The following is a 14,400-nucleotide window of genomic DNA, read 5'->3' on the forward strand; positions in this document are numbered from 1 at the left end:
AGAATCAGAAGCGAGCAACAACACTGATATATGTTTGTTTTCCGTTCATGCGGAGTTGATTATTTTGCGTAAATTTTCCAGATCTGCCAGAGATCGCAAAAAGCTCAAACTTTTTTATTTAGATCAAGATCATCATCAACTCAAAACAACCCTCTCCGAAGACTTTGTATCCAGTCTCTTTCCATGTAGGCAGAGGAAATTATGAAAAATTCTCAAGAAAAATTCGCTGTGAGACCTCCGGTTCGGAAGCTGTATGAAAGAAAGGAAATAAAGAGGTGTTCTTTCTCAGGATTTTCTTCGTGATTTTTTTTTCATTTCAGAGAGGAACCGCGCAGTTCAAGAAACCTCTCTCCTCAGACCATTTGGCAAATGTTCCATTAATACTATTATTGTTTATACCATCCTGAGTCGCAATTTCTCTCGTCGCGTCTTATTTATAGATACCACGGACACGGTGGCTTAAAGTGTAGTTGTATGTTCTTAATTTCTGGCGATTATTGCCTTTGAATGACGACTTTTCTTCAAGCTTTCCCGTCGAACAAAGTGTCTTGTGTGTGGCACTTTGTGTTTTTGGGTGGAAAAAGAGTCTTTAAATTCAATGGAAAACTCTCGCCATGTGCTTTGTCTCTCATGCTTGCTCATTTGGGAGCTTTTTTTTTTGCTTGCCAATAGATAGATGATCCAATGATCCCAAATCTATCGACGACGGTGGAAAAGAAGAAGAAAAAATGAAAAAAAGAAAAGAAAATGCGGAATTGAAAAACTGTGGTGGTTGTGAGAAATAGAAGAATGTTTATTTGGAAATTTTATTTTATTTTTTTTTTAATTGATATTTCTTTCAATTAACACCAAAAAGTCTGAATTGACAATTAGTTTTATATTCGAAGTAGCACGAAGTTATATGTTTTTCCTCTCTCTCTATACTTTTATTATATACCGAACATATTTCTCTGAAATATATTTTTGGGATATAACTTTGAGAAATACATGAACCTCCACTAGAGCAAGTAAAATGCAAAGAGTTGCAAGAGATTTTTTTTTTTTGAAAATTGTGCAAGTTTTGTTGCTTTTTCGAATAAAATGTTACATGTGCATGACTTTCCCCTAAATATAGAGATTGGTTAGATTGTAGATAAAAGTTTTGCGCGCAGTGCTTTACACTACAGAAGCAAAATGCGAAAAATCGATGGAAATCACGGGCTAGCAATACTCTGGGCGTGCTGAAGTGCCGAGCAGAGATGCAACATAATTACACTGAGAGCTTGAACGCGTTCCTCCGATTGACCCAAGAGGAAAGCAATTCGCGCCATTTCCGCTTCGGCTTCTTTTTCCCGCGATGCCGCTTTCCGGGCGTCGGATCCCTTGCCCCCGTGGTTTGCATCTGAGCTCACACGCGGGCTCTCCACTTTCGATAATTTAGCTGTGCGCAATTCCGCCGATGCCATAGACAAATCCGCATGCGTTGTGGTCTCCATGTCGAGTGCTAGGCGCAGCTTTGCCAGTACTTCATTAATTTTGTCCACACGCTTCGCTGGCTCCAGTTCCGTGTAGAGTTGGAGACTACTTGTCTTAGCCAGGGTCATAATCTCATCCAGAGGTGTTCCACTGAATGGTTCAACGATGCCGTCAATTTTCTCCGACATTTGCTTTCCAGGGATATCAGTTAGGCTAGCAGCTTCGAGTCTGTGAATTGCCTGTGCGAGTGGATTTGTAGCCTGGACGAGACTCTGCTTCCGTGGCGTGTACTGCGGACTAGGCGGGAGACTTCGACTGCCCTGCCCAAGGGAGGATACAATTGCCGGGATGGCAAGGTTGTTGGCGGAATTGACGCGTTTAAGGCCCTGGGTCAGGAGATCGCTAAAGCTCTGTCGATGTCCATCGGATTTCAGTCTATTTATCTGGAAAAGAAATTTTTAAATAAAATATATTTAAGTTAATCGAATTTAAACCACGTTAAAAAACAAAAAAAATCTCAATTGAATCAAATCTGTAAGATTTTTGCAGATTCCTGCATTTTGCTTTGAGAGAACTTTTTGCAATGGAGACGCCTGGTTATTACCCGGCTGCTCCACTGCTTGTTGATTATTTGAAGAAGTGGAAAAATATTTTTGGGTTGAATTAGGAAGGGAAATTATATATAAAAGAAAATTAATTAATTTGCGAGCTTTCTGTCTTCCGGTGAGCATTAAAAACTGATTTTTCAATGAAATTCATTTTTGGCACACACCGGAAGTAAGAAATTCCGGAAATATATCTTTTCGATGTCAATCATTTCGCCAAATATTTTTTTTAAATGAAATAATTTCTTATCAAGAGACACAATCGTACCTCTTCAGGATCGTCTCCTTCATTAACTTCTTCACATGGTTGGGTAACCCGAAATTCAGGCTGAACAGTCTGCTGTGGCGAAGATATTGGCACCTGGGCATCTACTGGGCCACAGACGGTAGAATTTTGACACTTTGTTATGCATTTCTTGTGGCAACACATGGAGCATTCCTTGCACTGCGCAGCATCCTTTAGCCAAATCTGTAATTAATAAAAATTATCAGTTATTTCTTTGATCATCCATTTTGTATTCTTTCCGTCCTCTCGTACCTTTTTCCCGCAAAAATCACACTGTGTGGCTCGATTGAAGTGAGTCCGAATAAAATTGTGCTGCTTCTGACTCTCACTACGATCCTCCTCCAATTTATCAGTTGATCCTGTTCGACTTCCGCTGTATTTTCCTCTTTTAGCATCAGTTGGTTGCGACGTGCTCGCGGGCGATGCACTAAAATCACTCCAAGCAAAGGAAATGAGAACATCCCCATAGCAGAGGCGAGATTCAAAGCCAGATTGAGAAGATAGGGGATGCGTTACCCTAAAAAGAGAAACAATAAATTAAAAGAGAAACAATAAAACAATATAAAATTCCACATTTAACTTACAAATTGGGAGCTTCTGGTGCTGTGAGGTTGAATCTTTTGAGATAGTGCCCCATTGTTGATTCATTGCATTCACTGAGAATACTGGGGACAAAGATATTGTGATAGCCAAGAAAAATCGTCTCATCCTTGGTCTGTCCGAAGACATTTAAATTCAAATAGACTAAATTTTCTTTCAAATTAAATGTGCAAACTTGCTCCATTCGCATGAATGAATTAAAGGGGCATTCAGTGGTTGTTTGCTGCTGAAATATTTCGGGATTTGGAATTTTTGACGGTGATTTCGGCTCATTCTCCACACTGACGCTGCGAGATTTGGATCGAAGAAGTGGATTACCCGATGAGCCACTCTTCCTTGGGGTATTCGTTGGTGTATTGGAAACGCTTGAGTCACTCGAATTGCGCTCCAGGGAATTCATTCGCGTGATCTTCGTGCCAATTTGCACGGAATCACTGGCTTTGCTGAAGCTGATGTTGCCATCGTCAATGCTCTCAATTATCTCAAATTCCTCCTGCACTGCATCATTCTTAATCACCCCCTGGGCACTTCGTTGAATTCTCAGCAGAAACATCGGTCGATTGATCCCTTTGAGGATCTTCGAAACATGCGTGAGATGATTGACTTTCTTCCCCTCAATCGAAATGAGGATGTCCCTCTTCTTCAGATTAGCCTTCGCTGCTGGGGTATTGGGGATTATGGCATCGATCATTACAGCATTTTCGATTTGCTTGAACGATATGCCAATTTGTTGATTCTTTGCTTTGTGAATTTCAACATCGAGAGATAGAATTATGGTGCGTTCATCTTGCTGCCTAGCCTCCGCCCAGGGCATAGAAGCCAGAGTTAGAGAGCAGAAAATCGATGTGATCTGCGTGGGAACATTCAAGCGGGATACTTCGCATATATTCACCGTAAGGGTGCCTTCTGGAATAGTGTCTGATGCGTCGAGATCATCGTCGATCTTCTGGAAAAATGGTTTGTACCTGAAAAATGATAAAATTGTCTTTAAGAACTTATTTCACGGGAAAATTAAGAATTTATTATGTTAAGAAAAATTAATTTGGACCTTAAATTATATTTTTGTGCCCTCAAAAAAAATCTAAAGCACACGCGAATGACTAATTGGGACGCAAAAGAGTCTTGAGCTCGAAACATTTTATCTTATTTTGTTTAGAATCTCAATTAGACAGAGCTTTTTTATTGAGAAAGTTAGTGTTAAAATAAATTCAAAAAAAAAGCTCAAAATATAACATTTCCCCATCTTTTTAACGTGAAATAAAAACTATAAGAATGATCTATAACTTTGTTCTATGAGGTAAAAGTTCAGCATTGATAATTCATAGAATAAAATTTTTATTCTGTTTTTATTGTCTCAGCCCGAAAAGTTTATTTTATTGAATTTTTCCTGAACCTTTGTCCTTCGTGGAATTTTCAAAGAGATACGCAAAAAGATTTAGCCATATGATAAGAGGAAAAGTTGTAAAAAAGAAAATTTATTGCCAAACTATTCTCTTCAAAAGAAAATTAGTCTTATATTTCAACACAAAGACAGGAATAGTTTTACCTAGATTGACAAACTTCCCTCTGGCAGTTCTAAAATTTAAATCCCTATTTCAAAGTTTATGAAGAACTTTAAATTCTGCTGAACTTTAAAAGCTCTTGGGGAATTTTCGGACATGTGTCTACATTTCCATGGAATTCCATTTATAAAATCGAATAAGTGTGGAGGTATTAACTATGCATGATTGGAGAGGAACGTTTGCAAAATAAATCTCATGGGAAGTTGTTTTTTGGGATAGATGGGGACTCACCTCAATTTGTAGCTGGGAAGTGTGTGTTTTGAGCGAATTGCTTTTCTAATTTGATTTGAGATGAAACTCGTTACATTTGATTGCATCTGCCTACCCTGGAATTGGGATTCAATTCCCAAATCAACTTGTGGATCACCCACAAAGCTTAGGGACCAATGGGTGTAGGGTTTCCTTGTGAATTGTAGCCGTGCCAGCCCCGCTATGTGCTTAACACGAACAGATAGGAATCCCTTTTTGCCCAGCACCATGTCCGCATCAATGGAGAGTCTGAAGTTCCCGCGATAGGATAGATCCAGCATCACATCGAGATTCTCAATGTACCCCTCAGCATCGTGGAGCTCAACATTATTCACGCGGAGGCTCTTAATGTCGGGAAACTGTCCGCCGAGCTCAAGTTCCCTAATTGTGAGCTTATCGAAGAGCCGTCCTGTGGTGGATTTTGTGAGCAACTCGTCGAGTTCCAGAGATAACTTCCGATAGAACCATTTTCGCACGCGATTTGAGTGTCGTAGCTCGTAGAAGAGAAACTGTAGCACTAAATTAATGGCCACTATTGGATTTTTACTCTCAGACTCTGATGATTTAATACTCGAAAGGACACTCTGTGATGATAAAAGAGAAGAAAATTGCGGGATTATTGTGGGAAATTCTCGTTTAATTTGGACGCCATATGCTTACGTCTGGAAGCTCAAATTTTTGCGTGATGGATGTGGATTCTTCAGTCTCATTGGGTGTCTCAATGAATCTCACAAAGACATAGTACTGCCCCAGGAGCATCAGGACGGCACCAATGACGCATGATATGAAGCAAAATAGCAAAATATCCACAACATCCATTGTCTATCGTGACAAAAGGAGGGCACTATATTGAATAATTGCCCCCACCTCACAGGGGGATACCACGAATTTCGTATACTCCTATAACAAATAGTTGTGCTAAAAAAGGACTTTCGTTGAGCTTTCACACCACCACAAGCATCATGCTGTGCAACACCAAATCACAAAGATTTTCTTCACATTTTCTTTTCGCGAAAAAATAGACACAGCGTGCTGCTAGAGGGAAAAAAGGGGGATGACGAGAGACTTTTCCACACAAGCCGGTATGTGGCAGACGTCTGGACAGGTGAAACAAACTGAATTGGGAGTCAAAGCAAAGAGAGGAATTGTCCGTGAGAGTTATCGCGGAAAAATCGATATCGCCTCCGTCATGCGCGCTAACATTCATATTTTCCGGTGAAAAGCAATGGATTTTCCGACAAGTCAGCGAGGGTAAACATCTGTTTTAGCGGTGATCCTATCACAACTCCTTCTTACTTCCCTAATTGATACCTCGTGCTGTAGTTGAACGCAATGTAGGAGGAACAATGTTCTAACATGGAAAGAAATATGCTCACCTCAGACCAATTTACATATTTTATGACCTATTCTATCGTGAAAAGGTGTTGGAAAGTATTTTTTTTTTCTATAAAGGATAATATTTTTTAATGTTCTTTATACATTAAATTCGAAAGAATTTATCTTTATACATTTATAATAAAATTTAATTTATTTAAAAAGTTTTTATTAAATGAGTTTAGTTGTTTGAATACGAAGCATGGCTTCATTCCAGGAAACAATAAGGAAGCATGTTGTTGCCAAAGAAACCATTTTCCATTGTTTGTAAAGTCAGCAGGAATAGCTGGCGCAAAAATTTCCCTAAAAATGTACAAAATGACGTCATCATTGTATTTTTTTGTTCCAGTAAATTCATAAAGCCTTCGAACCCTACGAAGTAATATTTTTTTCAATTATTTATGCTTTAAGCATTGAAAGAAACAATGAATATAAGGAACTAGATGAAATTCTATGAGCCATAAAAATTACAAAGAGGAAGAGAGAAAAAACACTAGTGACGTCATTTTTTGAATAAATTCGTTAGCAATTGAAAATATCAGTTTTGTTGGTGATTTCTGATTATTTTTTTAGGTTCTGTGTGTTTCATTATTGTTCCTTCGAATGAGATCACGACCCGTATAGCCATGAATAAACTCCTTTAAAGTGTTAGAATGTAAGGATACTTGTAAGAAACCAACTGGAAAACAGCTGAAAAGATAAGCCAAGAGAAGGAGACAAGATAACAAGGTGAAACACCAAAAAGAAAATCAAATGTGATTATTTTTTATTTTTACTTTATTTTCTTTAAAAAAACGGGCTTCGAAAGCGATGACATGATAATAAATTTCTTTTTTCATACTTTATCTAAGAATTTCCATTTTCTTGTTTTGTTTTTTTTTCGGGTTTACTCCTTCATCTCAATAATGCGATTTAACAAATATCCGGTATACAGTGCATTACTATTACTCTTCATGTTTCATTTTTTTTTCAATAATAAATAATTCTGTTTCTGCCATTTTTATACATATAAGATTTTTTTAGATTTAGCTATAATAATATGCAATGTATGTATATTTATATATTCTTTCTCTGCATTGGAAAATCAACACTTTCCAATTTTTTTTTTGGTATAAGTAATTAATATATTTTTTCATTTCCATTTCATTCATTTTTTTTTTAAATATTTGAAGAATTCAACCAGTAATAAACTTTGATATATGAGTACATGTTTTTTTCTTCTTCTTTAAATTGTGTTTAGGTAATAAATAACAAAAAAATATGAGTAATTTTATATATGGATTTATTTGTTAATAAAGATAATTTTTTAAGTTTTTTTTTTTTCATCTTCTTTCCAACTAGAACAATCATGTTTTCTCTTGTAATTTCTCTATGTCTTTCGGAATAAATATAACAATTTTTTTATAGAGTTTGTTGAGGTTGAATTTTTCAAAATTCTTGCCACTTTCCTCTGGTAATCTATTCAATTTTTCATCATCATAATATATGGCAATAGGGAAAATAATAAGATTTTTTAAATCCATTCTTTGTCATCTTTCTATCATCATGTAAATTTGATTAATTTGTTCAATATAAATATTTTTAAAAAGTATTTAATGTTAATGAATGAATCAATATTTTTTCATTTGTATTTACTTGCATCATCGCAGTACCTATGTATATGTAATGTAGTGTCCTTTCCCTTTGTTTAAAATTTATCTTGGTATATTTAATTATCTATTAAATTTTTTATTTCAATTTCTTTTTATAAAAATTCTAATGCAATATTTGAAATTTTTTTTCCACCTTCAATGTTTCTGTTAGAAGTTCTTTATGTTTTTTTTATTTCTTTTTTGGTTTTTTTTATATTTTTTTCTTCTATTACACAATTCACTGAAATGTTCGATGAATTAAGTGCCGCGCGTCAGATTTTCTTTTTACAGGATGAGTTTATGAGTAAAAATTTTTCTTTTGCAATTTACGGTAATTTATTTTATGAATTAGATTGTATTTAGAGAATTTTTATTTTCACAAAATTTCTATGCGTCGGATACAATCGATTTCTTTTGTCGTGCTCTCCCTCATTTAAGTCAATATTGCCCAAATAATTAAAAAAAAGAGAACTTTCAAGAAACAAATCTATTCCCTAACTAATGTTGGAGAACTTAACCTTGGGATGTTATGTTAAAATAAGAAATCTAGTAAAGAAAATCGCGCAAATATTCAGAAAGTTTTTCTTTTAAATAATAAAATTTTTTACTTGGTAAATTTTGTGTGAGAAAAATTAATAAATTATGAATTTAACACATTAATTCGCAAGATAAATGTTTTTTGGTTCATTAAATGGGTGTTGTGTGTTTGAGTGTATTTTTTTTCCTAGCAAAGCATAAACTCCTTATCGAATGTCTGGATGGTTTTCATCATTCGTGAAGTTCAGACAAAAATTTAAAGTCTATTTTTTCTTATATAAATTTATGAATTTGATTTCTTATTTTACTTTTTTTTCTGTGGTGATGCACTAAAATATTCTTTATGTACATTCATTAAAAAGGAATTTCTTTTTTTGTTTAAATTTTATCAAAACTAAAGTGTTATTTAAGACTAAATTTTACATTATACATTCTCTCTTCATTGGTGACTAAAAAGATCACGAAAACTCCCCCCTTTTTCGATTTATTTATTTATTTGTTTCTCCTTAAAACGCGTGATATTTTATGGAATGTTTTTTTTTTCTTTTGTTATTTTAAAACAAATATTACTCTTTGAAATTGCATCAACAATCATACAACAGTTTGATTTAAAAAAATTTGCCATTTTCTGTGAACAATTTAATAAATTATATCGGAGTTTTTCTTGTTTTTTTTTTCTTTCCTTTCGGTAATAAGTGATTTGTCATTGTGATTTCTGGTCCAAAAATTTTATATTTTACTCAGACTGTATGAAAAAAGAAAAAAAAAACGGATTTTTTTTGTGTATGATTTTCTATGCCATTTGCATTTGGAAAATTGTCCTGAAAACTACATTTAAAAATTTCAAATTTGAGGAATGAAGAAAAATGAAAATGAAGAGAAAACAAAATGAGTGTTACGACAAATACAAAAATTGCTCCAACTGTTCTAACCATCGTTTAATTCGGCTTTTATGACAAAGTACGAAAAAATATGAGATTTTACATAAAATTTACGAGTAGTCAACATTTACTTGGTAATATAATATTTGGTAAGTGGATCATGCTCCTCTATGCAAAATGTCTTCATCACTCTATCGAGGTTCAACATGACAAAATCCGTGGACAACATTTCATTATTTTTTCTTTTCTTTTCTAACCCATTCACTCCTTCATTTGTCTACCAACAATTTTCTTTCACATTTTCCCGCATTGATGGTTTATTTTTTTTAATTATTTTTTTTTACTAAAAGAATGTAGAAACATCGATTTTATGCCTCGTTCATATTATTGTTATATGAGAACAACATAAAAGCATAACGTATTCAATATAAGATTTCATCATGGATTTTTATGGAAATATTACATTTACAATATGTATCGATATTTGTTTTTTTTTATCTAATAATATGCATTGTACGAGTACATCTATAATGTCAATAAATTCTCATCCTTCTCTCAATCTCTCTATTTAATCCATTTTTTTTATTACACAGAGAAGAACATCCCCTAACCTCCTTTATATGTATAAACTCTCCTAAGCGGCGAAGTAGAAATGCATGTGATTTTTCACTTTATGGTATATTGAAATTATAAAATTCTATGTTTCATCAATCATTTATCATCTCTTACCACCCCCTTCCCCCCGCATCGCTCTTCTTATAGAAATATATTACAGAACAGTTTTTTTTTCTTAATCCGCATTGATGAATCTATATATGGGTATTTTATGCTATGTATTTTATAAGATTTTCTTCTTTCATGTTTTTACGTCTTTTTTTTTTCTTCTTTAACTCTTCCCTTCAAGTCATCCTTCTCTTGATGATTCATTGAATTAATATTTTTTTCTTTAAATATTTTTGTCATTTTCTTTCTATTAAATTGTGAAATGGAATGTGGCAATGAGTAAATGTTGAATGAAAACTTTCAATTTTCTTTTCATCTCTCGCTTCTCAAAATTCAGTAAAATGTATTTTTTTGTTGTTTAAAGTTAATTTATATTTATAACTCGAATGGATTTCATTTTAAAATTTGTTTATAGACTTTAAATTACTTTTTTTTTTACTTTTAATAATATATATTTTTATATCACAGAAAACTGTATTTTATATACACTTTCGCTAAATGTGAAGTCATTTTTTTATCAATTTTTTTCCTCTCCATCGTCAATAAATAAGAACTATCTGTATAATATTTTTGTGTTTCTCTGTACATTTTTTTTCTCTTCTTAATGCTTTTGTTGTGTGGGTAGAGGGCAAACAGAATACTATGTATTCTTGCTTGTTATTTATTTATTTTTTTCGTCGGATTTGATTGGCAAAATGTTTTTTTTAAGGATTTGTTCCATTTAAAAGAAAATTAAGCAATTTTTTCATTTTTTTGTGGAATATCTATTACTCTGTAGCCCACGAATTTTTTTCTTATACTTTGTTTTTACATGCAAAAATGTATAAAAACAAAGAATTTGCAAAGAAAAGAAGTCATCACCATAAATTCTACATTAAGAATCGTTCTAAATGGTTGTGTGTTTGAGATGAAAGTTTGAGAATGATTTTGGTGGTAAAATTAAAAATCATTTAATGATTGCGCAATGAAGAAAAACGGCTGAGAATTTATGTGGCAGTGGGATAAGATATTTTTGCGATATTAATTCTTTAGAAAGAATAAAGAAAACTTGCCACAGAGCGGCACTTCTGAAATTTATTAATTTTCCTATCGTCCCAGATTCTAAAAATTCCTTAAAAAAAACTGCAATGAGATTTCAACAGATGATTTTTTTTGTTCAATTAACAAATCGCAATTTCTGGCAGTTTTTTTAACCCACAATTTTTGCATTTTTTGTTGCTAAATTTTTCTCTTTTTTTTGCCTTTGTGCCTCTGCTGGCCCTGCTGACATTGTCTAAGAATGTTCTAAAAGAAAATCTTTAAAATGTCTTTTAATGAATTTCTTTAAGAGCCTAACAAATGATTTTTTTTTGTTTAACGTGAAGAAATTTTCATTGAGAGATCCTTAATATTTTATTGTTAGGCGTCATAGCTAATGTTATGAAAAAATAAATAATGGGACGGATCTTTGCCAGCTATCGAGAAATGAGAAGATTGAGACGTTGATACGAGAATTTAATAAAAAGTCTACAATATTGCGCACGAAAATGTCAAAAATGGTCGATTTTTCCTTCAATTATTCTTTTAAGTAAAATATTCTTAAAGATTGTGGCATATTTTTTTTTTGGAAGATAACTTTCTCTAAAAGTATCTCTTTAAAATGGGACCTGGAAGTCCAATACAAACCAATCGGCAGCTTTCATCTTTATTTTTTATTTTTTTCAATACAACTTGCATGTTCCGTACTTAATGTTAATTAGATTAAATGATGAAATGGCAATTTAATGCTTTAAAAAAAATAAGGAATGAAAATAGAAGAAATATCACAAGTAAATGAAAGATTAAAATCATTTTTAAACCAATAAATACGCACGCGATCTTAACTTCTTATACGTTTGTTTTCTACAAAGTTTTCCATTTTATCTTCCATCTATTCTCTATTATTCTTGTGTGATTGTGAAACTAAGTAAATGTTTAAATTGTCATTTCTCAATGATTTTTTTTTCGTACCTAATGGAGATCAAAATAATATTTTACCTATATCGATATGTATTTACATACGATTCCCTATTTTCTTTATACAGTATATAATCCTGGTAAGTAATCGTGTTTGTCTTTCCATTTCCCCTCTTCGCTACAAACCCACTCCTATATATTCAAAGTTTATCAAGTTTATTAAGAGATATTAGATGTCTTCGAATAGTTGCAATTTTTTTTAAATGAACGAATTTTCTTCTCTTTTTAAATGAAAATTTGTTGAACTAACAGGTGATGAGATGCGTCAATTGCATACGAAATTTCTTTTACATTTAAAAAAAGGAAACTTCGATGCACTACCGACAAAGACGCTACTTAGGAGGACACGATAGTGTGTGGGGTGTGTGGGTGTTTCATTTTTTTCTTTCTTTAATGATAATGTCTTTCGGAATTTTTCTTTACAAAAAAAAGAGAATCTGCGTTTTGTGTCAAGTTTTTTTTTACTTTTATATAACCACCAAGTTTTTATGTTTTGTGGTTTTTTTTTCTTGGAAAAAAGTGTGTGTTTTCTTTGTTAGTTGTCCTTATACATTTAGTAATGATCTTAATACGGAGTTACGCACCGCTAGACCCATATTTGTTCCCTACTGTTGCTGTGCCTTATCAGCCTTTGCTAGCACCAGTCCTCTTCATCGGAGTCGGAGTGGCGCGAATGGAGGCCACCTTTTGGCTTGAAGCCGTTGAGGACGGGTGATGGAAGTACTCTGCCAGTTCTGCCCATCGCTAAGGCTTGTTCAAAAGACAAAGGAGCGTGATACTCCAATCTGAAAAGCCAGTTTACATCGCATTAGGTTTTCTCAATAAAAGAAAATTCTAATGTTTTATTTCTTTTTTTATGTCTTTGAGATTCTTTCAAATTTTTAAAATGGAGTGCCGAATATTTTAATTTTTTTGGCGAATCATTAGAATATTGCCGAATTTTCCAAAGATTTAAGATAAGATAAGATGACTTTATTTATGCCCCAGTCATAATTACAACATAAAGGGACTATATACATAAGTAATACAATAAAAAACAGAATGCTAACTAACAGAGATCTACGAGTAAGGAAATGAACTTCAAGTCATGTTATTCTATACAAATTCAGTGCTTGACAGTTTTTCTTTCAGTTTAGACAGGGAGATATTTGGATTCTTAACTATGAACTCATTGAATAATTTAAGAGATGAAAACATAAGTGCTTTAACGCCAAACTTAGTGGTACGCGGCTTGTTAGTTACAATTGGATGAGCATTTCGGGTATTTTGAATATTAACTTTCGTGTTTAAAACTAAATTGGAATGCAAGAGACCGTTTTTAACTTTATAAATGTGGATGATTTTCTGGGCATTGACAGAATTTAAGAATTTAACTATTTTCCTATCATGATATATCTCAGCACTATGGCAACGACTATCCAGTCTCAAGATGACTCGCAGGAATTTATTTTGGGCCACCTGGATCCTTCTCAATTCCTCTCCAGACGCAGAGCTCCAAATCAGGGCCGCGTAGTTCATGAGCGACTCAAATAGTCCATAGTAGACCAGCATTCGCACATCCATCTTTGTCTCAATCGACGCCGACCTTCGCATCGCACCAGTCAGAGCCGACAGTTTCTGAACCAAAGAGCCGATGTGAGAGGTAAAACTCAGAGAGTCGTCCAAAGTGACCCCAAGGTATCTGAACTCAGGGACAAGTTCAAGCTCAGTCGCCCCCAACACCAGTCCCAGATCAGGCCCAGTCGCACCGAAAACCATATACTTGGTCTTGGATGCGTTGACAGTCACCTTACTTCTGCTAGCCCACGACTCAATTTCCCCCAAATCATGTGAGGCATCCTCGTGCAGTTGCGCAACACTCTTCCCACGGTACACGAGGCAAAGATCATCCGCGTACATGTACAACGATCCGCGCAGTCCAATTTCTTCCACATCATTTATGAAGAGAACGAAAAGGATAGGCCCAAGCCTACTCCCTTGGGGGACGCCCGCATTACACAGGGCCACATCCGAGTAGACCTCACCATGCGCCACCATTTGCCGTCTCTCAGAGACGTAGCTCCCGAGCCAAGCACACGATTTGCCTACAAAGCCGTACCTAGCCAATTTGTGAAGCAGCACACGGTGGTCCACCGCGTCAAATGCTTTCTTCAGGTCTATAAAAACAGTCAAGGCAGTTTCTCCCACATCACGTGCCTCCTGGATTTGGCTAACGACATCAAACAGGGCTGAGGTAGTGGATGATCGCGGTCTAAAGCCATACTGGCTGTTAGAGAGAATCTTATGTCTTTCCAAGAAATTCATCATCTGAGTGACCGCAGCGGCTTCAAATATTTTGGCCAGTGTCGGCAACACGCTGATGGGGCGGTAATTCGTTAGGTCCTTTTTGTCGCCTGACTTAAAAACAGGGGTAATCTTGGCAAGCTTAAGGGGTTTCGGGAATACTCCAGCCTTGAAGCTCATGTTGATCATGTAGGCCACAGGTGCTGCAAGATAATCTGA

The 14,400-nt window shown here is 34.6% G+C and overlaps 2 protein-coding genes across 3 annotated transcripts in view; both read right to left on the reverse strand.

Moving 5' to 3' along the window:
- Positions 1-792: 792 nt before the first annotated feature.
- Positions 793-5,857, reverse strand: LOC129786415 (PDZ domain-containing protein 8). Its single transcript, XM_055821436.1, has 6 exons — positions 5,418-5,857; positions 4,740-5,341; positions 2,931-3,911; positions 2,599-2,863; positions 2,329-2,529; positions 793-1,898 (listed from the first exon to the last, which is right to left on the reverse strand). The coding sequence occupies exons 1-6, from the start codon at positions 5,574-5,576 to the stop codon at positions 1,194-1,196; spliced, it is 2,913 nt and encodes a 970-aa protein (XP_055677411.1). The 5' UTR covers positions 5,577-5,857; the 3' UTR covers positions 793-1,193.
- A 1,033-nt stretch (positions 5,858-6,890) lies between these two features.
- Positions 6,891-14,400, reverse strand: part of LOC129786399 (voltage-dependent calcium channel type A subunit alpha-1) — an 82,171-nt gene continuing 74,661 nt past the window's right edge. For both annotated transcript variants that reach the window (XM_055821383.1, XM_055821384.1), the window contains one exon: positions 6,891-12,683. In XM_055821383.1, coding sequence (XP_055677358.1) covers positions 12,533-12,683 — 151 coding nt within the window. In that variant the 3' untranslated portion in view covers positions 6,891-12,532. The remainder of the gene's footprint in view (positions 12,684-14,400) is intronic.

The sequence above is a fragment of the Lutzomyia longipalpis genome, chromosome 1 (assembly GCF_024334085.1).
Source record: "Lutzomyia longipalpis isolate SR_M1_2022 chromosome 1, ASM2433408v1".
Taxonomy (NCBI): Eukaryota; Metazoa; Arthropoda; class Insecta; order Diptera; family Psychodidae; genus Lutzomyia; species Lutzomyia longipalpis.